The 26,795-nt window shown below is 40.1% G+C and overlaps 3 protein-coding genes across 4 annotated transcripts; 2 read left to right on the top strand and 1 right to left on the bottom strand.

The window, feature by feature from the left end:
• Positions 1-265: 265 nt before the first annotated feature.
• Positions 266-9,081, top strand: stau1 (staufen double-stranded RNA binding protein 1). Of its 2 annotated transcripts, none has more exons than XM_083939308.1 (15): positions 266-421; positions 3,419-3,733; positions 4,046-4,167; positions 4,277-4,421; positions 4,558-4,714; positions 4,848-5,019; positions 5,129-5,224; positions 5,345-5,557; positions 5,646-5,789; positions 5,921-6,067; positions 6,185-6,260; positions 6,350-6,663; positions 6,775-6,897; positions 7,383-7,462; positions 8,323-9,081. In XM_083939308.1, exons 2-15 carry the CDS (start codon positions 3,541-3,543, stop codon positions 8,408-8,410), a joined length of 2,070 nt encoding a protein of 689 aa, XP_083795434.1. In that variant the 5' UTR covers positions 266-421; positions 3,419-3,540; the 3' UTR covers positions 8,411-9,081. The 2 variants fall into 2 exon arrangements, with proteins under 2 accessions (XP_083795434.1, XP_083795433.1); XM_083939307.1 differs by having other exon boundaries at positions 4,277-4,433.
• Positions 9,082-11,760: 2,679 nt separating this feature from the next.
• Positions 11,761-17,397, top strand: LOC310966065 (G2/M phase-specific E3 ubiquitin-protein ligase-like). Its single transcript, XM_083939864.1, has 11 exons — positions 11,761-11,960; positions 12,940-13,076; positions 13,740-14,046; positions 14,351-14,436; positions 14,545-14,645; positions 14,776-14,901; positions 15,286-15,590; positions 15,913-16,091; positions 16,343-16,515; positions 16,764-16,978; positions 17,079-17,397. Exons 1-11 carry the CDS (start codon positions 11,825-11,827, stop codon positions 17,312-17,314), a joined length of 2,001 nt encoding a protein of 666 aa, XP_083795990.1. The 5' UTR covers positions 11,761-11,824; the 3' UTR covers positions 17,315-17,397.
• A 3,408-nt stretch (positions 17,398-20,805) lies between these two features.
• On the bottom strand, positions 20,806-24,456 carry rdh20 (retinol dehydrogenase 20; the record flags this gene model as incomplete). Its single annotated transcript, XM_083939555.1, has 5 exons — positions 20,806-20,926; positions 21,015-21,146; positions 21,912-22,057; positions 22,686-22,784; positions 24,004-24,456. 5 exons carry the CDS (start codon positions 24,454-24,456, stop codon positions 20,806-20,808), a joined length of 951 nt encoding a protein of 316 aa, XP_083795681.1.
• Positions 24,457-26,795: the final 2,339 nt, after the last annotated feature.

The following is a 26,795-nucleotide window of genomic DNA, read 5'->3' as shown; positions in this document are numbered from 1 at the left end:
TCCAGTGTTATTTTAACACGTTTCTTTTAGCACCTTTGTTGAAATGTCACTGTGATCATTTTATTTCATCTTGTTAATGTGTTGTAAGCTTGTACTGTTTCGAATGCAAGCAAATGTTTCCTCAAATTAGTTTTTGTAACAAGATGTGTATTTCAAATCGAAATGTACGGAAAATTGTGATATGAAATAAAGTTTGAAAAAAAAGCCTGCTATCGACGTCACTTCCGGAAGAGAGACTCAAGATAGAGCCATTCTCTTTAGTGTTTGCCCTGTTTTCGCAATGTCCACCTTTTCACAGCCCGCGTTTTAATATAAAAACAACACAGACTGACTCTTGAAACTGGCCATTAACAAAAGAAAACTATAATAGAACAACGTGTGGTATGGAGTAACTTAAAAGCCGAACAAAAGGAACGACGAGGTGAGGTTTATTTTGTGCAGGGACTTGTCGAGGGGTTGGGGGTTAAGCTAAGCTAGCTAGCTATTTAACCGGCTGTTCCCAGACTCCCTGGGAATTATCATAATTCGTTTTATTAGCTAATCAACTACAAGTGTTGCTGCTGATTAGCTGTGAGTGCATGTTCCTGAAGACACCATTGTTACAGCCATTGAAGTCATTTTTTTTAAGAAGCTGACCTATTATGTCCATCCCATCTAACGTGGGTCCTCTGGGGAAAGCTCGCGCATCTACCCGTCGGCCTGATTTAATTTTCTGACAGCATGTCTGCTAAAAGGACCTTTTCACTCAGATGGTTAAATACGTATGAAATGCAAAAGTTTAGCGATATGAGAGAAATTATCGTGTATTCATATTTGCAAAAAGGTTGAAGCTAATGTTGCTTGCCGGTTAATCTTCTTTGAGAAAACCGCAAATGTTATGAGTTTTTATTAACAAGTTAGTTCATTTCTTAAAGCAAGATGTATTGGCAATAGGTAACGTTACATGTTAAAATCATGGTGCATGGGAACTTGAATTAAATCAAACTGCGAAGGCTCCACAGGGCCCCACAACACCCAGATCTGTGCACCTCCCATCGGTGCACCTTTGATAATACATGTTTTTGGGAAAACAATTTAAGCCAAGCTAACAAGTTGGAGTCGGTTTTGCTCTGTTAACGTCACATTACATGTTTGTCAATTCAATGAAATTTATATATAGTGCCAGACCATAATAAAAGTTACCTCAAGACACTTTACATATAGGGTAGGTCTAGACCATGCTCTGGTTTATTATGATTTACAGAGAACCAACAATTCCTCCATGAGCAGCCGCAAGTCGCAATATTTTGACTTGCCACTGCTCATGGAGGAATTGTCGGGTCTAATGATAGCCACATTGTTAGGTACACCTTGCTAGTACCGAGTTGGACCCTTTTTGCCTTCAGAACTGCTTTTATCCTTCGTGACATAGATTCAACAAGGTACTGGAAACATTCCTCAGAGAGTTTGGTCCATATTGACATGACAGCATCACGCAGTTTCTCCTGTTCCACCACATCCTAAAGGTGCTCTATTGGATAGAGATCTGGTGACTGTTGCGGCCATTTGAGTACAGTGAAATCATTGTCATGTTCAAGAAACCAGTCTGAGATGATTTGCGCTTTATGACATGGTGCGTTATCCTGCTGGAAGTAGCCATCAGAAGATGGTTACACTGTGCTCATAAAGGGATGGACATGGTCGGAAACAATACTCAGGTAGGCTGTGGCGTTGACGCAATGCTCAGTTGGTACTAATGGGCCCAAAGTGTGCCGAGAAAATATCCCTCACACCATTACACCACCACCACCAGCCTAAACCGTTGATACAAGGCAGGATGGATCCGTGCTTTCATGTTGTTGACGCCACATTCTGACCCTACCATCCGAATGTTGCAGCAGAAATTGAGAGTCCAGTTTTGGTGAACCTGTGCGACTTGTAGCCTCAGTTTCCTGTTCTTAGCTGACAGGAGTGGCACCCGGCGTGGTCTTCTGCTGCTGTAGCCCATCCGCCTCAAGGTTCGACGTGTTGTGTGTTCACAGATGCGCTCCTGCATACCTCCGTTGCAACGAGTGGTTATTTGAGTTACTGTTGATTTTCTATCAGCTAGAACCAGTCTGGCCATTCTCCTCTGACCTCTGGCATCAACAAGGCATTTGCGCCTACAGAACTGCTGCTCACTGGATATTTTCTCTGTCCGTCTGACCATTCTCTGTAAACCCTAGAGATGGTTGTGCGTGAAAATCCCAGTAGATCAGCAGTTTCTGAAATACTCAGACCAGCCCATCGGGCACCAACAACCATGCCACGTTCAAAGTCACTTAAATCACCTTTCTTCCCCATTCTGATGCTCGGTTTGAACTGCAGCAGATCGTCTTGACCATGTCTACATGTCTAAATGCATTGAGTTGCTGCCATGTGATTGGCTGATTAGAGATTTGCGTTAACGAGCAGTTGGACAGGTGCACCTAATAAAGTGGCCGATGAGGGTATGTACAGTATTTATCCAGCAGTGGCATCAAAAACCTTCCATTTAACAGGCAGGATCATCTCACAGACCTGGTAAATAAAGAGGTAGGGACACTGCACAAATCTCTACCTATGATGGGTATTGTTACAAGCCAAATATACAGCAACCTTCATACATGTTGATGCTAAAGTGAATGGAACATTTTGTTGTAAATTGAGTATATAAAAGTCACAGTAAAACTAATAACTCATTCATATTTATGAATTCTCTCACTATTGCCACAGATGGAATATGTTGAAGAAATGTTGTCGTCATGTGAACTTTTGAAGCTTAATGAAACTAAAACATAACTTTTCTCTATTATACACACCCTGCTACTTTTTGTCATAAGATAGCTGGTTTATTTGTATTCTATGCTTTTATCTGGACTGCATTGTGCTTTTTTTTTTATAGCCAAACAATCTAGAAAATGATTTCAGTGAATTATTGCATCTTAAATTTTACCATAAGACAACATATTTCTTAACACTTAATGTCAAACATTGTATTAAATTCATATAGACACGTTTTAAGTTAAGAATCATAATGATTTAAACCTGAAAAACAAATCTGTTTCAATGTGTGGAGGCTACCTGTGAAGCTCAGTGGTTAGCAGCAAGAAGGTTCTGGTTTCAAGCCTGAGCCTGCCAGCTGGGGCCTGTCTGTGTAGACTTTGTATGTTCTCTCCATTTCTGCATGGTTTCCCTTCCCTCCTGCAATCCAAACACATGCAGTGAAGTGGAAACTAAATTGTTCATAGATGTGAATGTGGTTGTTTTTGTATGCCGAGCCTGTGATAGGCTACCTGCCCAGGGAGTACTCTTCCCCTGCTGGTGGGCGTTAGTATCTGTGACAGTGACATTTTTTTTAGATTAATGGAAAATTGTGATAATAGGCACATCTTAATTATCTTATGTCCTCACTTTCCAGGCAGAGCTTGCATTCAGACCTCCTCAATCAACAGTTCGTCTCACTTTGGCACTCACCATCGCTGCATTACAAAGTTCTTATCTTGACCTCAGCCTTCGATTGACTAAGCTAGACCAACAAGGATGTCCCAGCTCCAGTTTCAGTGTACGGCTTGCCCAATGCCTGCTGCCTCTGCCCCACTACAGTTGGGGCAGCCACAGCCTGGCTACAGCATCCCTTGTGCCTCAGGCACACTACCTTCGGAGAGCGCCAGCCAGCCCATCAGGAGCTCTGCTCTTCCTGCGGGCTCAGCCACTCCCTACAATACCACATCAGGTTTGTTTTATGTATTTGATTTGTTAAAATGCTCACTTTTAATTTTTGCCATTAATTTGGTGCACCACAACGTACTTTTTGTTTAGCCACTAACATTTATTGTTTCAAATATCAATTAAAGAGTACACAGTGTGTATTTGTTAGTATTTCAAACCCCTCCCCCATATTGTACTGCCTACGGAGATCTCTCTGTGGGCCACAGTCACAGTTTTCAAAGGTATATCAATCCCTGCATGTCTCTCAGATACTTTATGTATTAGCTGTCAGATTTTGGGACTACGAGTGAGCAGCCCTTTGTTTTTGTTATCACAGTATGTAACATGGCAAACCCTAAAGAGAAGACCCCCATGTGTTTGGTGAATGAGATGGCCCGTTTCAACAAGGTTCAACCTGAGTATAAGCTGTTGTGTGAGCAAGGACCAGCTCACTCCAAGGTACCTTGAGTCATTTTTTACAGACAACCTATGTCGTTGTCTTCTTTTATCAAAATTTCATGCTAGTGACAGAAAATCTATTGTATTTTCTGCCTCCTGTGTGCGTCAGATTTTCTCAGTTAGACTCACACTGGGTGATCAACACTGGGAGGCAGAGGGGACCAGCATCAAGAAAGCCCAGCATTCCGCTGCTGCATCTGCCCTCGCTGAGACAACACTTCCCAAGCCCACCGTGAGGACGCCCCGTAACACAGGCAAGAACCCAGGTGGGCTCTTCCCACTGGCTCTGTTGCAGTCTCTTTCTAACAGTTGTGAACACTTTGCAGGAAATAGTTTTCTCACATATAGATTTTTTTGGGTTTGTTGGTTTTCTTTGTGTTTGCCTTACAGCAGATGGCATGACAGATACCATGGAGTTAAATGCACTATGTATGAAACTTGGCAAAAAGCTTTTGTATAAACCCATCGACCCATACCCGGGGATGAGACCGCCAAACTTCAATTACAATGTACGGGCTCCAGGACCTTACCAGCGCTCTATGCAACAGTGAGTTTCCATTACTTGGAAATTTGAAAAAAGGCATTCTTCCATTTACTTCCAAATTTTAATTTCTAGAATCTTTTAAGATGGAAACAACAGTTCTGTGTGTGTCTGTGTGTGTGTGTGTGTGTGTGTGTAGGTACTATTACCCATTTCCTCCGGTGGGACCGATGTTATACCACATGGAGCTTTCCATCGGAGGCCAGCAGATTCTTGGGAAGGGACGCACGCGTCAGTTGGCCAAACATGACGCTGCTGCCAAGGCCCTCAAAATGCTGCAGAAGGAGCCAATATTGCAACAGTTGCCAGTGGTGAGAAAATAAGCGCACACTCAGCATGAAATTATGCTAGAAAGCCTTTGTGAAATTTTATTCAGACCTGTTGCTTTTCTTTCTTTAATATGCGTTCTGCTCTTGACAGATGAATGGAGAACCAGAGGAAGAGAACCTCAACAAATCTGAAATTAGTCAAGTGTTTGAAATTGCCCTTAAACGCAACTTACCTGTCAACTTTGAGGTAATATATCCATTTATTTTCATTTATGTTAATAGGAATACATGCATTCAGTGAAATGTCGACAACAATATGGAATATGAATTATCCTCTATATCATGATTTGTCATTGTTGTTTTCCAGGTCTTAAAGGAAGAAGGCCCTCCCCATATGAAGAGTTTTGTAGTGCGTGTTACAGTCGGGGAGTTCTCTGGAGAGGGTGAAGGAAAGAGTAAAAAGATTGCCAAGAAGCTGGCAGCAGCAGCGGTACTGGGGGAATTGAAGAGGCTACCCCATATACCCAGTGTGGAAAAGACGCTGCCTCGCATAAAAAAGAAAACCAAATCGATCATCAAGGTAGTGTAACCAGTGAACTGCAATAAGAATAATCAATACAGCCCTAAAGACCCTTCATTAAGTGATGATTAACCTGTCATGCCAACAGCTGCAGACCAGCCCAGAATATGGCCAGGGAATGAATCCCATCAGCCGCTTGGCTCAGATCCAACAGGCCAAGAAGGAGAAGGAACCAGAGTACAGCATGGTGACAGAGAGGGGTCTACCTCGGCGCAGGGAGTTCGTCATGCAGGTGATTTAACAGCAATGGAGGCATGCCTTATGTTAGCATTACTTCTGTCTCTGTTTTCCTCTTCCTTTGCTTAATCGTTTCTCACGTGTGCAGTTCTTTCCTATGTATTTGCTGCATGTTTCCTGATACAGGTCACAGTGTGCGGCCAGACTGCAGAGGGAATGGGACCTAGTAAGAAAGTGGCCAAGAGGAACGCAGCAGAAAAAATGCTGGAGCTCTTGGGATATAAAGTGCCTCAGCCTCAACCCCCTAAACCGGCACTCAAAACTGATGAAAAGGTATTGCTCCACCTTTTGTCAAGCAAGTCTTGTAAAAATGAAAGAGATTTGACAGATTTGATATCTGTGACAAACCTTCATTCCTTCATGTACATCTACTGTTTTTATAATATTTAGACCCCAGTGAAAAAACCTGGTGATGGGCGCAAAGTGACCTTTTTTGAACCTGGCTCTGTAGAGGAGGTGGCATTGAGTAAGTAACAATAGGTCTACTGGACTCACGTATTTGGCAGTGGTTATATTGTTATTTCACCCTTCACAAATGTGCTTTTCCTTTTGAAGGTTCCAAGGGGGAGGACTTCCGCCTGCCTTACTTGAGCCACCAGCAGCTGCCTGCAGGTATCCTTCCCATGGTCCCCGAGGTGGCTCAAGCAGTCGGAGTCTGCCAAGCATCCCAGGACTACAGTCGAGCTGTGCCGAACCCAGGCAAGGCCACAATCACTGCCATGATTGCCAATGAGCTGCTTTATGCAGGGACATCACTGACTGCAGAGACTATCCTAAAGAACAAAAATAATATCAACCAACTGCCCCACGGACCTCTCACCAGGCCTTCAGAACAGCTCAGCTTTCTTGTATCGGTGCAGAACCTGCAGGTAACTGACAGCATGTTCTGCTTTGGTGAATTCAATAAGGCCATTACTGTGCATACATTTGATGTAGACTGCAAATGTAAATATTCATTGAGATGCTGTATATGCTTGCAGGTGGAATACAAAGATTTTCCCAAAAACAATAAGAATGAGTTTGTGTCACTGATTAACTGCTCGTCCCAACCACCACTCATCAGTCATGGGATTGGGAAAGATGTAGAATCATGTCATGATATGGTGAGTTTTTTATTTGGTTTGGTTTTAAATACAAAATGTTTCGCTACAGTTTTTTTCTTTCTTTTCTTAACCTTATGTGTGGAATGCATCTGTCAAAACTTGCATCAAAGTAAAACTTTTCAGCCAAAATGAAGAAGTGGGAGTTATTTGGATAAGTTGAAAAATGTTAAGCTGCTAAGGTGCTAAATGTAATATGAAGATTGCAGCATGTAACATCATCCAATGATTACAAAGCAGGAAGTTGTGTTTTACAGGGTGTCATATGCTATCGTTTCTTCTTTTAAACATATCATAAAGGCATATCTTGTCCACTGTCCCTCCAAAGACAATATTTATTTAATTTCCTTAAGGTCCTCCACTCACTCTTCTTGTTGAATCCTACCAAGACAGTACAGCTGTACTTTACAGGGTTGTACTCAATTGAAAAGCAGCTGCCTCTTAAAATGATCACTTGAATTAACTATACTGTTTTTCACCTTTTACAGGCTGCATTGAATATATTGAAGTTGCTCTCAGAGTTGGACCAACAGTCAAATGAAAGGCCAGGAAATGGACCAGTCTCTCGGTAAGCTGTGTCAAACACCGTCTCCCTGCATACCCATAGCTGTGTTTACAATAAACCTTTCATTCCACTGGAGATTATAATGAGTAATCTGAAGTGTTTGCAGTAAGGCTTTTTTATTCTATCAGCATTGAAGATGGCATGTTCTGATGATGTTGTTTGTCACTTGTGCACTCTAATTTTCCAAGTGCTGCATGTTTTCCAGAGAACCTTTGTAAATGGTACATACATTTTCAGAACATAAACAGAAGGGTCGCCTTTTTCTTAATAACTTTGGTTGTAGCTCTGATAGAACATGTTTGTGTTGGTGTACAAAGAGCACAGCAAACTGTAAACTATAGCAATAGTCTCAAGCTCTCAACTTGGCTCATGGTCAACTGTTAGAGTTGGTGTTTTGCATGTTTTTTTCTAATTGTTTGTTGTGTAAACAGTGCAGTTTATCAGATCATTTTATTCAGTGCACATGCACTTCTATTGCATTTATGAATTTAGTTGAATACATTCAGAAGAATAAACAACACAGAGGCTAGCACTGTCACTTCACAGTAAGAGCTTGGTTCGATCCCCAGTCAGGGCAGGCCCTTTCTGTACAGAGTTTGCATGTTCTCCCTGTGCCACGTGTGCGTGTGGGTTTCCCCCCGGCGCTTGGGTTTCTCCGACCACCAAAACATGTATGTTGTAACAGTGGCTGCCCACTGTTCCTGATAGGATGGGTTAAATGAGGTGTCTCACCTGCTGTGCGTACATGTATGTGAATATAACCTGAACCTCAAACACTTGTCCATGTAAACGCAGCCATCAAATTATTATTTGGGAGTGATTAACTGTTAACAGTGACACTATGTGTGACTTATTTTCCACAGGTGTGGCAAGCAGGAAATTGAAGGTGACTTGCACCTCAAACAGGCAAACTCAAGCACATTGGCACAGACCCTGGATGGCACTGTTTAGATGATCAGGTTTGGTTGTCTGTAAAAGCACTAGAGAAAACTCAAGACACTGTGTTCTTAGTTTTAGAAAGCTACAGAAATCTTCGGGCACTGTAGGCTCTAAACATCACTGTTCATTTATCAGCGTTCCAAAATGTACACAGTTAAACAAGATTGATAGGAAAGAATAGGTTCTCCCCCTTGATGTTGTTTAATTGTAAACACTATTTATTTTGTTGCTTTGTAGGAAAGTAGCTGCATCCTAGTCATTGTGTTGGGGGTTTACTTGCTGGAAAAAAGAAGTGATAACTGTGAATTCTGTTTTGCTTATTTCTTCTGTGAGACCTTTTTAATTCTTGTTTTTCAGTCTTTTTCATTTTATCTCCCGTTGAGGTGGTTCCTATAGAGGTTTGGACCTCATCTTTGTCTAGGGTGCAGCTGGTGAACCTCTGTTGATTTTCCTAGAGTGCTTTATATCAACAACGACAAGTGAAGTGTTACTGACTTTACCATGTAGGGGCCGGGAAGAATTTGTGACTAAACGTAGCGTTTGATGTAATGTGAAGTTGTCTCTGCTGAGTGTGGCAGGGATGTTTCCCTGTTAAGTCAGTTTCCCTGATACTCCCTTTTCCTCCCTTATGTCATCTTCCTTTCTCTCTCTGCTCCCCATGGTAATTAAACTTACAAAACAAATCCCTCCGCTATCCTGTCTTTTTCTTCACCTGCCAATGGCTGCATACTTTCATTGGTATCATATCTTGATGATATAGGCATATTGTGTCAGAGTTTAACACATTTCTGTTTTCCAAATGAATCATTTAAAACTAACCAGATGAGTTATTTAAGTAGTTGTTCTTCAGAACTTGCATGGATCTTTTCTTGTCCCATGTTCTCAGGTAGGCGATTTGAAACCAGTCCTAGAATGGCAGACTCAGCCACTAAGAGATACGTACAGTGCCTATAGAAAGTCATGATACCCTTTTGAAATTGTCACCTTTTTTTGTTTTGCAGCCTGAATTGATAATGCATTAAAAAAATATATTTTTCCATTGTGATTTACACATTTCGTCATACAACATTCAAGTAATTTCTTAAAATTAAATAAAAATATACAATATTTACAATATACAAAATTAGAAAAAGAGTGATGGAAAAGTGATGAGTCCCTTTAGAATAACCATTATAAACATAATACAATAAATCACCTTCTAGATTACACACAGAGTTAATTTGCCTCCACCTGACATCAACTGGTGACTTTAATTATTTCAGAATAAAATCAGCTGCTCCTTGAGGATTCCACTCCTAGTGCATGGTAACATAAATAATTCACCATGGTTGGAAAGATGCTTCCAAAAGAGCTCCACGATAAAGTTATGGATAGGCCCAAGTTAGGTGAGAGATATAAAAAGATTTCAAAGGCTTCAACTATCCCTCTGAGTACCGTTCAGAGTATTGTCCAGAAGTGGAGGCATATGGATCCCCCCAGACCTTTCCTAGGTCGGGCCGCTCCTCCAAACTGGATAACAGAGGCAGGAAAAGATTGATCACCAAGAGGTCCATGGTGACCTTGAAGGAGTTACAAGTCTAAATAGCAGTGGTTGGTCGACCTGTGTATGTGACAACAATTTCACAAGTTTTACATGTTTGGCAGGGTGGCAAGAAGGAAGCCTTTTCTGAAATAAATGTCACACTGAGTCTCATAAAAAAACATATTGAAGATTCTGATGCCATGTGGCAAAAGTTTATATGGTCAGATGAGACCAAAATCGAACCTTATGCTGAACTCCAAGCGCTATGTTCGCTCCAAAACACAGCACACCAACCAAAACACCATACCTACAGTGAAGCATGGTGGTGGCACCATTATGTTGTCGACTTGTTTCTTTTCAGCAGGGACTGGGCAGTTGGTCAGCGTTGAAGGGAAAATGGATGCTGCCAAGTCCACCAGAATCTGTTAGACACAGAGGGCTGGTTCACCTTCCAGCATGACAACGACCCAAAACACACCACCAGAAAAACAACACTAAAGGAGAGGATGGTGAATGTCCTAGAGAAGCCTAGTCAGAGCCCTGACCTGAATCCTACAGAACATCTGTGGATGGACTTGAAGAGTGCAGTCCATCACCGCTCACCGCAGAATTTGACTGAACTTGACCAGTTCTGCAGGAACAATAGGGAAATATTTCCTAATCTAGCTGCACAAAGCTGGTAGAAACATATCCAAATAGACTGATGGCTGTAATTAAGGCAAAAGGTGCCTCCGCAAAGTGTTAAATCTGGGGACTCATCACTTTTCCAACCCTGATATTCTAGTTTTTCATTTTTTTAATTAATTTTCAGAAATTTTGAAGAAAAGTGACTTTCGAAAGGGTATCATAACTTTCTATAGGTACTGTACATTGAATGGCTAGTGCTGAAAACAATACTGGCCAAAACTAGTATCAAAATTGCGGTTTGATTTTTTACTTTTATTTTTAAAGATTAATTTAACACATTGGATGACTTGTTTTCTGTTGTAGTAAAACACTTTTGATCATGTTGAATGCTTTATTATTAAACATTTTATTTTGTATGAGTTTGCCATATTGTGATAATTATTGGAAAATAACTTGGTCAGCCCTAGGGTCCAATGTAGGCAGGAGTATCATTTAGATTTGGTTCATTCTGATGGTGATATGTTATCAAATCCTAGTTCGGATTTTTGTGATGATCTTTGAGCTGTTGAAAACAAAAAAGAACACCTTAATTTTTTTCAGAATTAAGTTGCTATAAATATGTATGCCATATGATCTGTGGTTTGTTTTAATTCAAAGCTTAACTCAAGAAAAATGTAAATTGTATCTGTGTATGCAATATTTTGCCCAAACATGAGCTCCTTCTAGAACATTATGGCTATGACTGTAGACAATTTAGAATAGTACATTCTTACAATATGCTGTCAGAAATGCATCCTTATTAGTCATACCTGCTCCCTTGCATGAAAATATTTTTGCGCAGTGATTACTTTTTACTGTATGACTACTGATTAGATTAGCCGCACTTCCACATTCTGAAATAATTCATGCTAATTATACATTTGAATCCTGCTCCAATTCAGAAACCGTTCTTAAAACTCCCTACATACCTTACCACTCTTTGCTAATTTCATCTCCTGTGATTGTTACCGTGGCCCTGAGGGGCAAATGACAGCGCAAATTCAAAATTACAACGACAAATTCAAAATGACAACGACAAATTCAAAATTGCAACGACAAATTCAAAATTACAATAACATTAACTTTTACCGGAAAGGGTAGGGCCCATCTCGCAGAGGATGGACCCTCCTGATTGGACAGACGGACTGTCGGTCCTTTAACATGAAATGAGTTCTCTAACTAGCTTGCTAGAGGCTAAACCGCGTCCCTTCATTCGGCGCCAGACAATTTGGTGAAGGATGTTTTGCCGACATTGTGGGAAAAAGTTGTTGGAGGACCAACCGAATTTTTGCAGTGGTTGTGGCGAGAGACTTGGAGAAAGTCTGGACGCTAAATTAACGTCTTTGGCTGAACCCAACGATGGCCTAGCTTCAGGTAAGTTAACGTAACCTTATTTGCAGCTAATGGTGGTTTTCCTAAATGATGTACTCTCTTGCGCCGTATTAATTTATTGGGCTGTATAAGTTTATAGCGGGTGTCGTGCCAAGGAAGTTACCACCCGCGTATAAAGTTAGTCTCCGGCTGCGTTAACGGAGAAGGGTCCAGCTGCATGCTTGAGCGGAACGCCCATTTGTGTCTGCAGTGGGGCGATATTCAAGTATTCAAGATTCAAGAATCTTTACTTATCCCGAGGGAAATTATTGTGCAACAGTTTCAATACAAAGGAGGGAAAGGATCTGAGTGACAATAGCTAACATAATCAAATCAAAATAAAGCTAACGTAAAATACTACTTTTAATTAGTGTGTAACAAGTGTTGCAGCATTTCTGACAGAACTAAGTTACAGCAACGTGTTGCAGCATTTCTGACAGAACTAAGTTACAGTAAAGTACAGCAACGTGTTGCAGCATTTCTGACAGAACTAAGTTACAGTAAAGTACAGCAACGTGTTGCAGCATTTCTGACAGAACTAAGTTACAGTAAAGTACAGTAACGTGTTGCAGCATTTCTGACAGAACTAAGTTACAGTACAACTAAATAAAGTGAAAAAACATTGTGATATCGTGAGACTGCATGCACCTAGTGAAGGTGGTGTGACACTAACAAGTGTTCGTCTGCCAAAAAGTGATTGCAGCAGGTAAAACAGATTGCCTGGGCTATATTCTGTCCATGTCTTTGCTGTTAACATGGATATAGTTATGTATATTTGCATGTTTTAATTGGCAGACGATCGCTTTGGCACCACAACATCCCTGCCCTCCGCCGTTCAATTATTTATAATCGAGGTGCTAATGAGATCAGATATCTGTTGTCCTCTTTAATCTAGCCATGTGTTACCATTACTTTTGTTTCTATGAATGTGCAATGCATGATTTGCCATTTTATAAGAATGCATTTTTTTGCTTCCCTCTAGTATCAGAGAACCCTCCTTCCAATCCAAAACCAATATTTAAAACCTTTCTGGATTACCGGAAGAAAAAAGCAGAGGAAAGGCAAAAGTTTTCCTTTGGTAAGATGCGGGAAAAGAAAAAGGAAAAAAGGAAAGTGCAGGTAAGTAAATGTGTGATTGAGTGAAAAAATTTTGGAACCCAACTCCAGTGTTGACTTGCTGTCTCATCCCATTATTATTTGAACCCTATACCTAAGCCCCCTAGTAGGGTCAATTTCATGGCAAGCAATATAGTTTTGCTTGTTTCAAGTAATGTTGGGAGATAAACTATGTAAATGTTTGAAATAGGTGTCTGTATTGTAGACAATTAACTTAGAAAAGAACATAGAATTATCTGAGTTTACCTATAGACCTTTTCAAAGTTATAAACATATCTAAATGTGTCCAAGTTTGATTCCTGTCGGAGTTAATGTGAATGACATCATCTGACAGGAAGTTATCAAGGACGCAGGCTGACATATCTCTTTCTTTTAAACTGACTTCTGATCATGAATATCAATTGTTGTGTTCTGTGGAAAATTAATGAATTTTTTAATAGCCTTTATTTGGCCAAGATGGAGCTTTTAATTTTTTTAATTACAAAACTGCTGTTAACTAAGATTTGAAGGAAAGATTAGAGCTGCTCTGAGTCACATTTTATGTTTAAGATCTATTTTGGGTCTATGTGTAACATTTGCAAACCAGAGGAACAACCACTTCAATTAAGCCATGTTATTTAAACCGGATTAAGAGATCCTTGCCAGTTCCTGTGTTTTCTATTGCAGATTAGTCTTGGCTTGATGACTGCTCAGACGGGTGTTTTAAAGCCAGTACGTGGGAAAACCATTCCCTTATCAACCAACTCTGACATCACCGCTCAAAGTCTTCTTCATCAGAGTGTGAAGAAAATGAGAGACTTCAACCAAGACTTGGAAGAAGAAGTCTTCATCCTTCTGTATCCGGATGGATCTGAAGTTATCAATATCCCTGGGACACAGAGACCTTTTATTCTAGAAGAATATAAGGCAGAATTAGGCAGAACATATCAAAGAATCAAAATGTATATCTGCACAAAGAAGTACTTTGAACAAGGTAAGTTGTCATGCCATTTACATCTGTGGCTAGATATTTCACGTTTAAAAAAAACTCGTTTGAAAATAGCTCCCCATCGTGTATTCTGCATTCATGTTAAAATAACTGCAAACCCTTTGGAGTAGTAGATGCATGAAAAACCATTCAGTGAACTTTTTCCACCATGTGTCAAAACCAGCTGTTTCTGGTGCAGTGTCTCAAAGCAGCTTTACATTCATCACCTTCTTCTGGAGTAAACTTCTTTTAAAATGTTTGTTTTTACTGACAACAATCAAGCTAACTTAAATTGTTTTGTTTTTTGCAGTTGGAGGAGTGTCAGACAGTTCTGACTCTGACACAGAGATTATGATAAAAATACCCCCCACAGAGTTTGACCTAGCTGACACGCTGGTGAGTGCAATGTAAAGCATATTTGGGTGTGTCTTTAATGAAAATGTTGTTTTTGTTTGCTATGTGAAGAATTGATCAACCGCAATGGTTTTTAATGCTTCAATATAGCCATTTGAACCTCTGCATGAAAGCAGTCCAGTACAGATGAACACTGAGGATATTGGTCCAAGTACCTCAAGATGTCCTGGAACAAAGAGAACCTGTTACAGGTTTGGTGTTGGGGCTTTTTTTTAAAAATAGTCTAGCATATTGAATGTTAAAGCTCTTAAATTCTGATAAGAAGACACACCGTATGTTTCATTATTATTGTATTTTGTGTACATATTTTTCTTTGTGCAGAAACTACACAGACCTGTATGCGCCTGTCGTCATTGATGACGACGACGACGACGATGATGATGATGATGACATAGATGAAGTTCTAACTGTCAAAGAAACAAATGAGGCATCTTCTAATGAACCTGTGTGAGTCATGAGTAAATTATTAGGGTATTATCCATCATCCTGTATCTTTGTAGAATGGAGAATAGACTTGAACAGAGTGTGAGTACTTATTAAACAAATAAACGTCACTGTATTAAGAAGGGTGAAAAAACAATCTCAGTTACTGTAGCAAGAAAAACAGTTTGTGCTAGGTCCAGTAGAGAGATGTCTTTCTATAAGGAACTCCATTTGAATGTATTAAAAGTAGATATTGTTTTATTAACTGCCTTGAGAGTGCCCTAGGAATCATGATCAAGTGTTATCAGTACAATTTATGAATATTTAATGGAAGGGATGATTGATCCAATTTGTTTTCAGCTAATAAGCTACAAAATTTTACAAAGTAACTTCTACTTTTTGTTCTAGGCATACAAGTGCACCTGAAATAATTGCAAATTTGGCGCTTCCCATTGACCACAAGAAAGTCAGCAGATTCAACGTGTCCAGATCTAATGTATGGGATGGTGCTGTCCGAGGTTTTCAGCGTTGCACCTACTCGGAGGCAAGTGACATGTTCGTTAAGTTTAGTGATGATGCTGGCTCCCCTGAAGAAGGCATAGATACTGGCGGACCCAGACGGGAATTCCTCACACTTCTCATGAATGATCTGAAGCATCGCGCCATCTTTGACGGACCTCCACAAAGCCGCTACCTGGTGTACAACGCTACAGGTGTCTTTTTTTCCATGACAGTTTATGTATTTTGTGTGTGAAAGTGTGAATATATTTTGATAAATGCATTATTTTTGTTGTACATTAAGTCCCACTTTCTGCCAAATTTAAGCACTTTAATACAAGGGTTGACACTGTACACAACCCCTTTAGTCTTGTTAAACTTCCTGGCCATACATATAATCTTTTATAAAAAAAAAGCCTGAATGAAAATAAAGGGTTCATGTCATCTGGGTCACCACCTGCCTGACTCTAACAGAAAGTCGCTCTTAGCAGATAAATATGCCAATTAACTGTACTTTTTCTGTACTCTGATTGACAGCTGTCAGGGAAAATGAATATGTCCTGGCAGGAAAGATCATTGCTGTGTCTATAGTACACGGGGGACCAGCACCACATTTCCTGTCAAAGGACCTTGTTAACCACATTGTAGGGAATCCCAGTTTCAGCGCCACTGTCGGAGATATTACAGATGAGGAGATAGGGAGAGTTCTGCATCAGGTATGAAGTGACCATGATTCAAGGAATGAGTTAACTAAGAGAAACCAGTATTTAATTTAGAGTGAGGTTATAGTAAAATAAACAGATGATCGGAATGTTCAGATCTCCACTTCTATCAGTATGAGAACATTTAAGTAAAAAATAATTTGATCCATGTTTTGTTTGAGGGGTTTACCATTTGCTTGACCATTGCAAGATCCTTAACCTATCAGGGATGGGTTTTGGTAAGTCTTACAAAGTCTTTTTAACAGGTCCAGGAAACAGACTCAGTGGAATCTCTGCAAAATTTACTTTTGCAAAACAGCTCCATGTTCCAGACTGCTGGATGCTTCTTACATGTGAAGTCTTCTGAGGACAAGCAAACTCTTGTGGAGGAATACCTCAAATGGTATATTCTACACAGAAACCAGAGTGTTATTCAAAGGTAATACTTGTAAAGACTCATTCTCTTTCTCCATTCATCAAACATATTTCAATCTCATGTTTAACAACCACATGCTTTCCAGTCCCATGATTTATCACTTAAATGCTTCAAAAGTGGCTACAGATAAGATTGTGTGACATTCACAAATGGTAAAGCGGGTTTAGTGAAAAGTTTGTTTGAGTGTTAGACTCTGGTGTAATTAGCATAGTAACTGAAACCTTCTGTTATATGATCATTGTCCCTAATAGTTTCAAAGAAGGACTTGCAAGTCTACACTTTCTGACCGCACTCCAGCAGCATCCTTGTGTATTGGCCCCACTTTTGTGCCACTCTCAGAAGAACCTGACAGCTGCAGACATGGAAAGCATGTTTAAACCACACCTCAGTCCAGCAGGAAGTAACAGTCGCCAGAAAGAATGCAAAGCACTTGGATTTTGGGCAGATTTTCTTCTTGATTGTGAAGGTTTGTTATGGCTTCTTTATATGGTGTTTGTAAAAATGTTTACTTAATTTACTTGTTGGATGATGAAGACACTAAAACAATGTTGACTTTTCCCTTTCAGAAAACGCAACTGCTGTGTCCCTAGAGGATGTACTGATGTTTGCTACAGGGCTCACATCACTTCCACCTGCTGGAATAACACCACTACCATGCATCGAGTTCTTAACAAATTTGCCATTCCCTATGGCAAACACTTGTGCAAATACACTAAAGCTCCCTCTCCTTGAGACGTACACTGTCTTTAAGACAAGCATGGAGTTTGGCTTACAGAACTCTCCAGGCTTTGGGTGTATTTAATGTCTGGATTTTTGTCCAGTCTGCAAAAATGCAGCTGATAAAGATTAAAGAGTGCATGCTCAGTTCAGTTCAATGAAAAATGTTAAAGGTTAAATGAAAAATAAACAAATTTGAAAATGTTTTCTAAACAGTTTGTCCACATGAGTAAAGGTATGTTTTCAAAAGAGATATGAAGAATTTGAAAAAGTGGAATTCCATTTTCAGCATTTGGGCCTATTACTCTCTTTACACATTGCTCTAGGACAAATTTGGGCCTCACTGTGCATAAAGCTAAGTTTGTTCTGAAAATTTCCATATAAACACTTGGGTCGTATGTTGTATGCAAGAACGCTTTAAAGGGGAATTTACAAAAGTATGCAAAATCAACAAAACCCTAGACCTTGCCTGACCTTTAAGAGTTGGCTGTAGTAGTGCATATTTATAGGCCAGCTATTTCTTTCAAAGTGATAAATAGTTCGGAGGCTGACTCCCAATCATGTGGCTGCTGTAATCCACTTTGCTCAACAGTCTGTTGAAGATAATCCTGGATGTCTGCATCACTGCATGTATGAAGAGTTTGCCTTGACTAAGGAAATGTATCCAATTCCCTGTCTTCAATGGCCAATCCACAGTCCCTTGAACCAAACCTGCAAAGTGACATAATTCATCGTTAAGGCAAAATGTATTTCCAATATGTGTTGTATTCAAATATGCATTTTTGTAGGAATAGATATAGTCAATTCATTGTCAGTTAATGTGGATTTACCTGTGAGGCAAGAGATAGAGTTCGTCAGGTATTCCCCCAGGACATGATGCAAGTCTGGAGGGTCTAATCCTGTGCTTATTCCAGAGGTCCGTGCACTCATCCAGGTCTTTTTGCAGAACATCACTGAAGCAGAATCTCAGTAAGTCCTGATGTTCATGGCTGCCATTAAAGGCTCCAGAGTCTCTCAGATCTCCAAACAGGTCCATCCAAAATTGAGCCCTAGGAATACAATTCAAAGTTAGGCTACTTATTTTCCACAAGAGGAAAAGATTATGAGTATTGAACAGCTACAAGTAAGCAACTACAAAAAGCATAATAGTGCTGTCAATATCAGTAAAATAAATAGGTGGAAAGGCACTGCATGGCGCCTCCATAATGCATGAGTAGATATGACTGCAGCACCTGTTAATCAGTCTACCTGAAACACAAGGAAAGGGTTCGCTCTCGAACAGAAAATTATTAACAACACGAAGCTATTTCTATGCGGTCTGTTCATTTGGCTATGACCGTACTCTGACTTTAATTATGTGTTCTGTTTAAAAATGATTTCTGTCTACGGACAGAGCCTGCTACATCGCCCAGTTTAATATGGACAGCTGTTTCCATCAGGATCATAATGTGCAAATATGCATAACTATTTATCCGTGATAACAGCAAATAGTAACAGCAAATACAGGTCTTTTTAAAACTTAAGTCTTACATAATCCAGTCGCATTTGTAATTCATAGCGTGATCAGTCATGACATATACGTGATTACAGCATATACTTTTTTATATTTATACGGGACAGATTAGAGCCCACCCAGTCTGTTTTACCTGCTGAAATACATTTTTATTTGACTGAAATCCCTTTTAGGCAGATGCATAATTATACTTTTATGCGGTTAGAGCCGTAATAGTGGTTAATTTACCTTCCTTTTCTCAGAATGGACCACCACGCCTCGATACGTTGATTCCCAACGGATGATCCATAACTGTGGCCCAACGAGCCTGCATAGTAGTCCGTATGCTCGTGTCTGAGGGTACACTGTATGGCAGCCATGGTGCCATTTTCGGTTCCATGGTCTGTCCTCAGTCTCATAGGGACCACACCAACACTCTTGACACAATTAATATAGTTGTGGGCGATGACCGATGGGTTGTTGTTTGTAGCCCCACAAACAAGCCACATGATCCTTCTTGAAAACCCGTCTATACATCCTGAGAGTGCCAAGCCAAAGGGTTTCAGCTTATCGTATCCATCTACATGCCATATGTAGTTTGGACCCATGGAGTGATACGTTCGCCTCACAAACCTCCGGCGTGTTCTTGCATCCGTTCCTTGTGGATTAAGTTGCTTCAGCAATCTCATCACTGTGTGTCGTTTAACACGTAGCTTGTGTTTTTGATGGAGTACTTGCCACATTGTCCGATATCCGAATAGCTGCCCTGGTCCACGCAGCTCTGTAAGGACGGCACGTCTCACCTCATCCAGTTGTGAATAGTTGCTCCTTCTGTACAACCCTGCTTCTCTCAAACGTGACTTCAGAGTGCGTATACTCATCCTGATGTTGTGATTGGTTGACAACATATCAACTATCACGTCGTATGTATGCCCTGCATCGAAATAATTCCTAATAATAGCCAAAGTATCTTCGGAAGTATTCATGTTTTCAAAATAGCCGCATTTCCGTGTTTTTCCTCCTCTTCTCCTTCTGTTCAGTCCGTCTGTCCAATCAGGAGGGTCCATCCTCTGCGAGATGGGCCCTACCCTTTCCGGTAAAAGTTAATGTTATTGTAATTTTGAATTTGTCGTTGTAATTTTGAACTTGTCGTTGTCATTTTGAATTTGTCGTTGTAATTTTGAATTTGTTGTTGTAATTTTGAATTTGTCGTTGTCATTTTGAATTTGTCGTTGTCATTTTGAATTTGTTATTGTAATTTTGAATTTGTCGTTGTCATTTTGAATTTGTCGTTGTCATTTTGAATTTGTTATTGTAATTTTGAATTTGTCGTTGTCATTTTGAATTTGTCATTGTAATTTTGAATTTGTCGTTGTCATTTTGAATTTGTCGTTGTCATTTTGAATTTGTTATTGTAATTTTGAATTTGTCGTTGTCATTTTGAATTTGTCGTTGTCATTTTGAATTTGTTATTGTAATTTTGAATTTGTCGTTGTCATTTTGAATTTGTCATTGTAATTTTGAATTTGTCGTTGTCATTTTGAATTTGTCGTTGTCATTTGCCCCTCAGGGCCACGGTAGATTGTTACAAGAGAAAGATCACGTAAATCACATGCTCACACCACACTGTGTTTAGAGTTGTGGATTACAACCATTTTATTTTATGTAAACATAATTCAGCACAATATTCTGGTACATTTAGTAATTTACAGGTATTACTCCCATTCCCCTTTTGGTCAGTCGGGGATTCAGTCACTGTTGAGTAGATGGTTCTTTTACATGTGAAAACAGTTTGAAGGGACTTTAAACTTCATCTGAACATTATTTAAATGTTTTTCAGTTGTTGATGACCACTTGGCTGAGTCGCCATCTATTGCACACTTCTGAATGATCAGTCTAGAACTCTAAAGCCCCTCCATTTAGCCTCTGTATTAGCCTAATTCTGATCATCCGTATGTTATTGAATAATGACTGTAGCTGGTCCACTGCTTTCCACACAAGCATGATTTTTTTTCTTTTTCAAAGGACATTTGATTCTAATTTTACGGTTTTGACCACCAAATGCTGTCTTAACTCAGCAGAGTTTATGCAACCTTAATGGCATCATTAAACATTTGTTTCTTCCTGGTGTCAATGAAGGGGTACATGCACTTGTCGGACCCCATGAAACGATACGTAATCACATTGGATTCCCATGGTAACAATCTGTAAAGGAACATATAATACTGAATATCAGCTGCCAAGTAATGGAAGTACACAGACACTATATACGAAGGTGTAGCTTTGTACTTACGCTCTGGAGAGGAAAGGCAGGTATGTGAGGCGAGGGATGCACACTAATGGTTGGTCTATCAGGATGGCGTTCATGGCCTGCTCGACACAGTACTGGGGCTCCAGAGGGGGTAGGAGCAGTTCCACTTCCTCCCTGTTAGTGGCACCAAAAGACAAACCCACTGTCACTAATAAGTTAGTTTTGACAGCAAACCCAAGCAGCTATGTGTAGCAGCATGTCAAGCTGCCACAAGAAAGCCCTTTATGAGAAAATACATTTTAAACCTAAACCCAGATAAAGAGAAGCTTTTAAAAAAAGCTTATTTTTTTTTTTTTTTTAGCAAACTTTACAACAGAATGATAGATGTTTGGTATGTCTGTGTTGGTTGTGTCTAAATCACCCTATTCAGATTCAAGGAGATACAGTTTAATTGTTATTATATTGTGCTCATTTTCAGATTCATACTTGTATTTAGGTTTCTACTAGAACATGTTACGATGCTTTAAAAGACGCTTTAAATGTTCAAAAGACACACTGTTTTTCTTATACTGTCTGTCTGAATTTTTTCCATTTTAGACCCCCACCCGAAAAAGCCCAGTCTGCTCTGATTGGTAATTTACGGTTCTTTCCAGTTCTTCCACATCTGCACATTCTGCATTTCATTCCCATCATTTCAGCCAGGGAATTACTGTAATGGCACTGTAGTGCCACTTTCTGCATATATATATATATATATAGTATAGTTGTGACATCACATCTACAGAAGCCCTGACCATGTGTGCATTTCTCTATGGATTTAGCATTTTGATACTTTTACATAAAACACCTCAAGCTGCTTTATTACCTAAAAAAGGCATGGAAATCCCACTTGACAATATGGGATCTTTAAGCAGTACATGATAACTTTTGTTGACATACCGTATCTTGCAACCTTCAAACATGCCTGTGTCCACGATATAGGGGCACACAAGAGTAGTCTTCACTTCTTCAACCCCCTCGGCCAGCAGCTCATGGGCCAGAGACTCGTGAAAGCCAACTGCTGCAAACTTACTGGCACAGTAATCCTGTCTCAACAAAAATCAAAACTTGTTCACTGCGTCAAAATGATTTGCGATTTTCCATACCTACTCATACTGCTATTTTTGTGATCTGCATTTCATATTGTTACTTAAAGGAGCAGTGTGTAGGACTCTTCTTTGGCTTTTTATACCATGTAGGGTTGTTGATTTTATGTCCACTGATATTTCATTTGGGGTGGACAGTCTATTTATTTATTATGTTTTATTGTGTCTTTTATCCTAAGTATTTTGTCTTTTTATTATGTTTTATGGTTCTTATTTCACTGTACAGCACATTGGAAACATGTGTGTTTACTTAAAATTGTGCTTTAAAATAAAAGGGACTGGATTGGATCTCATTAGTGTATAATCACCTGAAACTAAGAGTCGTTGTGTTTTGTTTTTTCAGTTCAGAATGAGCGCATAGGGAGCAGGCCCTCTTCCATGAAGTGGAACAAATGTAGGTCTTACAACACTTCTGGAAAGGATGGAATGAGAGGAGGCAGTTGCTGCGATCTGCAACCTCACCACTAGATGCCACTAAATCATATACACTTCTCCTTTTAATTTGGTGTGTGAAAGACTAGGCTATGGTATCTCATGTTTCAGTGATGTTACATCCTCCCTGGTTCACCTCGACACAAGCTGTGCTGAAAAGGCCAAGAACGCTGGCAATGGTGACAATGTGTCCATGGTTCTGGGCCTTCATCTGAGGGAGGAAGGCCTTCACTGTCTGATACACACACACACACACACACACACACACACACACACACACACACACACACACACACACACACACACACACACACACACACACACACACACACACACACACTTATTGTTAGTTTACAGCAGGTTATTATGAGGCAACAAATTGCAGTGTTCATATGACTTGTAGTGACGTAAGTGTTGCTCAATGTGAAGGAAGCTTATGTTGCTTGAGCGGCTTCATATTAAGAGGATTTATGTGGGAATCCTATTGTATAGTCCATAGTGTGAAGGGGATAAAGCTATAACGCAATACATTTGACATGTGTCACACAATGCACAATAACCTGCTCTGTACAGCAGCTGATGCTGAAAAGATTGTGACATTCAAAAGGCTTGTGTCCTGCTCTCTAAATGTCAGTTCGTGCTGAATCATTGCTTGCATTTGACTGGAACGTGTGCTACCTACAAAAGAGAGCAGATTTGATTTAGAAAATAAATTAAATAAGGAACACAATGGGAAAAAAGGTGGCAAACCATTAAAGCAGTCAAGGTCTGTGCAGCTTTATATCTCATTGCTGACGTGTCTGCCAGTGCATGAGTCGTGTTCAACACGCACTTACCCGATCAAGACAATGACTGAATTCCACCCACAAGTGTTTTGATTGTATATGTGATTTGCTGCTGAACACTGACTTTTAAAAAAAATAAAACATGAATATTCATAGGCTGCACAGTGGTGTGGTGATTAGCACTGTCTCCTCACAGCAAGAGGTTCCTGGGCTGGGGCCCCTCCCTGTGGAGTTTGCATGTTCGCCCCGTGTCTGCGTGGGTTTTCTCCGGGTTCTCAGGCATCCTCCCACGAGACAAATTGCCCGTAGGTGTGAATGTGAGTGTGAATGCTTGTCTGCTGATTGGGATATACAAACACAATTTCCTCCCTTGCCATAATCAGAAAGACATTTTTTTTATATTATGGTTGAGAAGGTTAATAAAAGGTTTGATCCTAAGTTGCCTACCTGTACTGAATTAACATAAACAAATACACAGACCCACCACTGACCTCCATGTAATAGGGCATTTAGTACTGCTGTATTAACTACAGTATTAACATTTAGTTGAGGGCAGCTGGACTTCCTGTCTGTTCTTAAGACTGTGTCGTCTCAGGGGCTTCACACTCCAGGTGTGATTGATGAAATGTCTTTAACACATTTCATAACGATTAAAGAGTTCTCACTCACCCAGAAGAGTGCATGGCAGTTGACTTTCATGGTCTTCTCTATCAGTTCATCAGGACAGTCTAACATGCGCTCCCCAGCCACCACTCCAGCGTTGTTCACCAGCATTGTAACATCTCGGCCCAAGTCCTTTCGCACAAGCTCTGCGTTGCGATACACATCCTCCCTGCTGGTCACATCCACCGTGTAGGTGTACGCCTTACCCCCCATCTCACGTACCAGCTTGGCTGTCTGCTCGTTGGAACTGTTGTTGATGTCCCAAAGCACCACCTCTGCCCCATGTTTGGTGAATTCTTGGGCAAATAGACGACCCAGGCCGCCACCTGATCCGGTGATTAGCACCAACTCGCTATCGATAGGCTTCGTGCGAGGGCGCAGGACGACCCGCAAAGAGTTGCGCAGGATGTAGTAAATGACATCCAGCAGCATCATCTGGAGGTCCATTAGAAAAATCATTTTGATCTACTTTACCGCTGATGGTCTTGATGGTAGGAACCTATAGTGGATTAGACTTGCCCTTTTATCTGTGAATGTGTGTTTCCTGACTAACTTGGTGTGTGTGAAAAGATGCAGACAGCCAAGCTGGTGTTTCCCTCCTGCTGTGATCCTCAGCCTCAATCCGTGGGTTATTTAAACACTCCTCTCGGATTAGAAGAAATACCTTTGAGCTCCTAATAAACCACTTTTGTTGCAACTCGTTTTTTAAATGCATTTTCACCATTGCCTAGAACACGTGCCAAGTCGCATTACACTGAGGTATCGCAGTCTTTGTGGGACATTACTGAATTAAATTACTAGTCTGGCATCTTTATGTAAATATGCAAAATATCTGCATTATATGTGTGTAAATCAGTTAATCTCTCTGGCTTCTCGGTATTAACAAAAGGCAGAAAAGCTACAGGAAAAATTAGGAGGAATAATAATGTTCATGCCTATATTAAGGCGTAGAGATTAAATTGGACAAATTGTTTCAAATCGACAAATTTTTCATTGTTAGTGGTTATTAGTTCATGCCCCAAGGAACCGGCTACAGCATCGAAACATTCACTAATTGTGAGGATCTCAGTTTGTTCCTGAATCCAGCCTTGGCTCTTTACCAAGACTAATTAGTATTTTTAATATTTTAAGTAATACAGAAGCAAGAAAATAAGAATAAAGGGCTGGCAGTTAAGTACAAACACTCTTAACCTCCTAGACTAGACATCTCATAGGCTATAAGACATTGCTCTGAGATGAGCATGACTGCCTTACAGCAAAGTTGTAGTTAAGCAGTGAAATAAAGTTTACATTTTTGGTTCACTATTCAAGGACAAGCTTTGGTCCGAGTTCTATCCTGCAATCATACTGAATGAGAACATAAGGAGATTATGGATATGAGAAATATAAATCTCTGTATTGCTACTAATTACCCAAGAATGCTTCTCGTTGTGTATCACGTTTTTGTTTCCTCTGCGAACACTGCTAGCCTTGTTTACTCCTTGCCGGCACATGAGACATATTTAGAGAATTATATGAGCGAATAAGCATGTTTTAACCCGTTTATTATAAAATGACTGAACGTCACTGTCCAACATTTTTAAAGCAATCCTTGGCTTTTTTATGCTTTTCACTGCTTATATTACTTTCCATATAGAAAAAGCAATCAACCTGCAGAGACTTGAGGGTTATTATGTTGCTGTTGCATCTTAGTTGAAAATGCTACCAGTAATGTAAAGATCAGCACGTTAGCCTATATTTTAAAGAAAATGTTGATATTGAACAAAAACATTTTAAGCTGGCGCAGATTTTCTTTGTCTGAAATACAGAAATGGGCCAAAGCTGTATGAAGGAGGTTAGTTTAAAGACTGCCAAGAATTTTGCCTACTGTGACTTTTCGAGCAACACTTGGACACAGCAGCAAAGATCACATCAAAGTGAGCACCTTAAATCTACTGGAATATTGACATGCAACACAAGTGATGTGAAGTGGATACAGAGTGGAACAGCTGTATCCGTTTGCCAGCCAGCTTCCCCATTGGATATGTCATAAAAATTATATATTTTTTATTTTGGTAGGGTTTCCTGCTGGAAGGAAGCAATCCAACCCTGAGACCTTTCTGTCTTTTAAAAACTGAGTTTATCAAATCTGCGCAGCTGAGAAGATGCAATCCTTGGTGCAAATGTAAACAACAGCTACTCATTTTGTTATGATAAATGCTTTTAGAAATGGTTATTTAGAATTTTCAAGTTCCCTGATTAAAAATAAATAAATAAGATAAGAAGAGTAATGTACAGACACAAGAGAGGGTGTGCTTGATGTCTGTCTATATCCAGTTAATGCTGACCATCTGTTTACTAGAGCAGTAAATGTCCATCATCGCTGCAAGCTACACAGTTTTGGTAGGGGGGCACAAGGGAGGGTCACACATAAAGGATCCACATCTTCATCATGGTAATACTTTTCTCTGTGTCTGTTTGTTTCATTCAATTCTTATAAACTTGAGCTTGTGGTGTTTTGAGCTGTAATCTTTGAGCTGGCCCCTCTTTCTGTTCCTATCTTCTCCCACGACACACACGGTAGAAGGCTACTGGGAACCTTAGTTCGAGCAGAGGCCTGCACTGTCCTCACTGTTGTTCTTTTTGCATGAATAACCTCAGCCATAGGAGTTTCATTAATCCACTCTTTTCACATGTTGAGGCACACATGGGCCTGGGAAGCTAGCCGCTTTTCTCACCAGAGAGAGAGAGTGAATGAGAGAGAGGCTTTAAGGAAACACATGTTTTTTTTGCAAGTAAAGGTGGATTTTTCTACTGAT

Source organism: Echiichthys vipera (assembly GCF_963691815.1).
Source record: "Echiichthys vipera genome assembly, chromosome: X".
NCBI lineage: Eukaryota > Metazoa > Chordata > Actinopteri > Perciformes > Trachinidae > Echiichthys > Echiichthys vipera.
The sequence above is the reverse complement of the archived record's forward strand: the minus strand, read 5'-3'. Positions and strand labels throughout refer to the sequence as shown.

What these genes read in the sequence shown, in the direction of transcription:
- LOC310966065 (XM_083939864.1), top strand. Translation starts at nt 11,825, where the DNA reads ATGTTTTGCCGACATTGTGGGAAAAAGTTGTTGGAGGACCAACCGAAT. An exon ending in TTGACCTAGCTGACACGCTG is followed by an intron (nt 14,437 to 14,544) that starts GTGAGTGCAATG and finishes GCTTCAATATAG; the next exon opens with CCATTTGAACCTCTGCATGA. An exon ending in GCATCTTCTAATGAACCTGT is followed by an intron (nt 14,902 to 15,285) that starts GTGAGTCATGAG and finishes TTTTTGTTCTAG; the next exon opens with GCATACAAGTGCACCTGAAA.
- stau1 (XM_083939307.1), top strand. Translation starts at nt 3,541, where the DNA reads ATGTCCCAGCTCCAGTTTCAGTGTACGGCTTGCCCAATGCCTGCTGCC. An exon ending in TACCAGCGCTCTATGCAACA is followed by an intron (nt 4,715 to 4,847) that starts GTGAGTTTCCAT and finishes GTGTGTGTGTAG; the next exon opens with GTACTATTACCCATTTCCTC. An exon ending in AAACCAAATCGATCATCAAG is followed by an intron (nt 5,558 to 5,645) that starts GTAGTGTAACCA and finishes TCATGCCAACAG; the next exon opens with CTGCAGACCAGCCCAGAATA.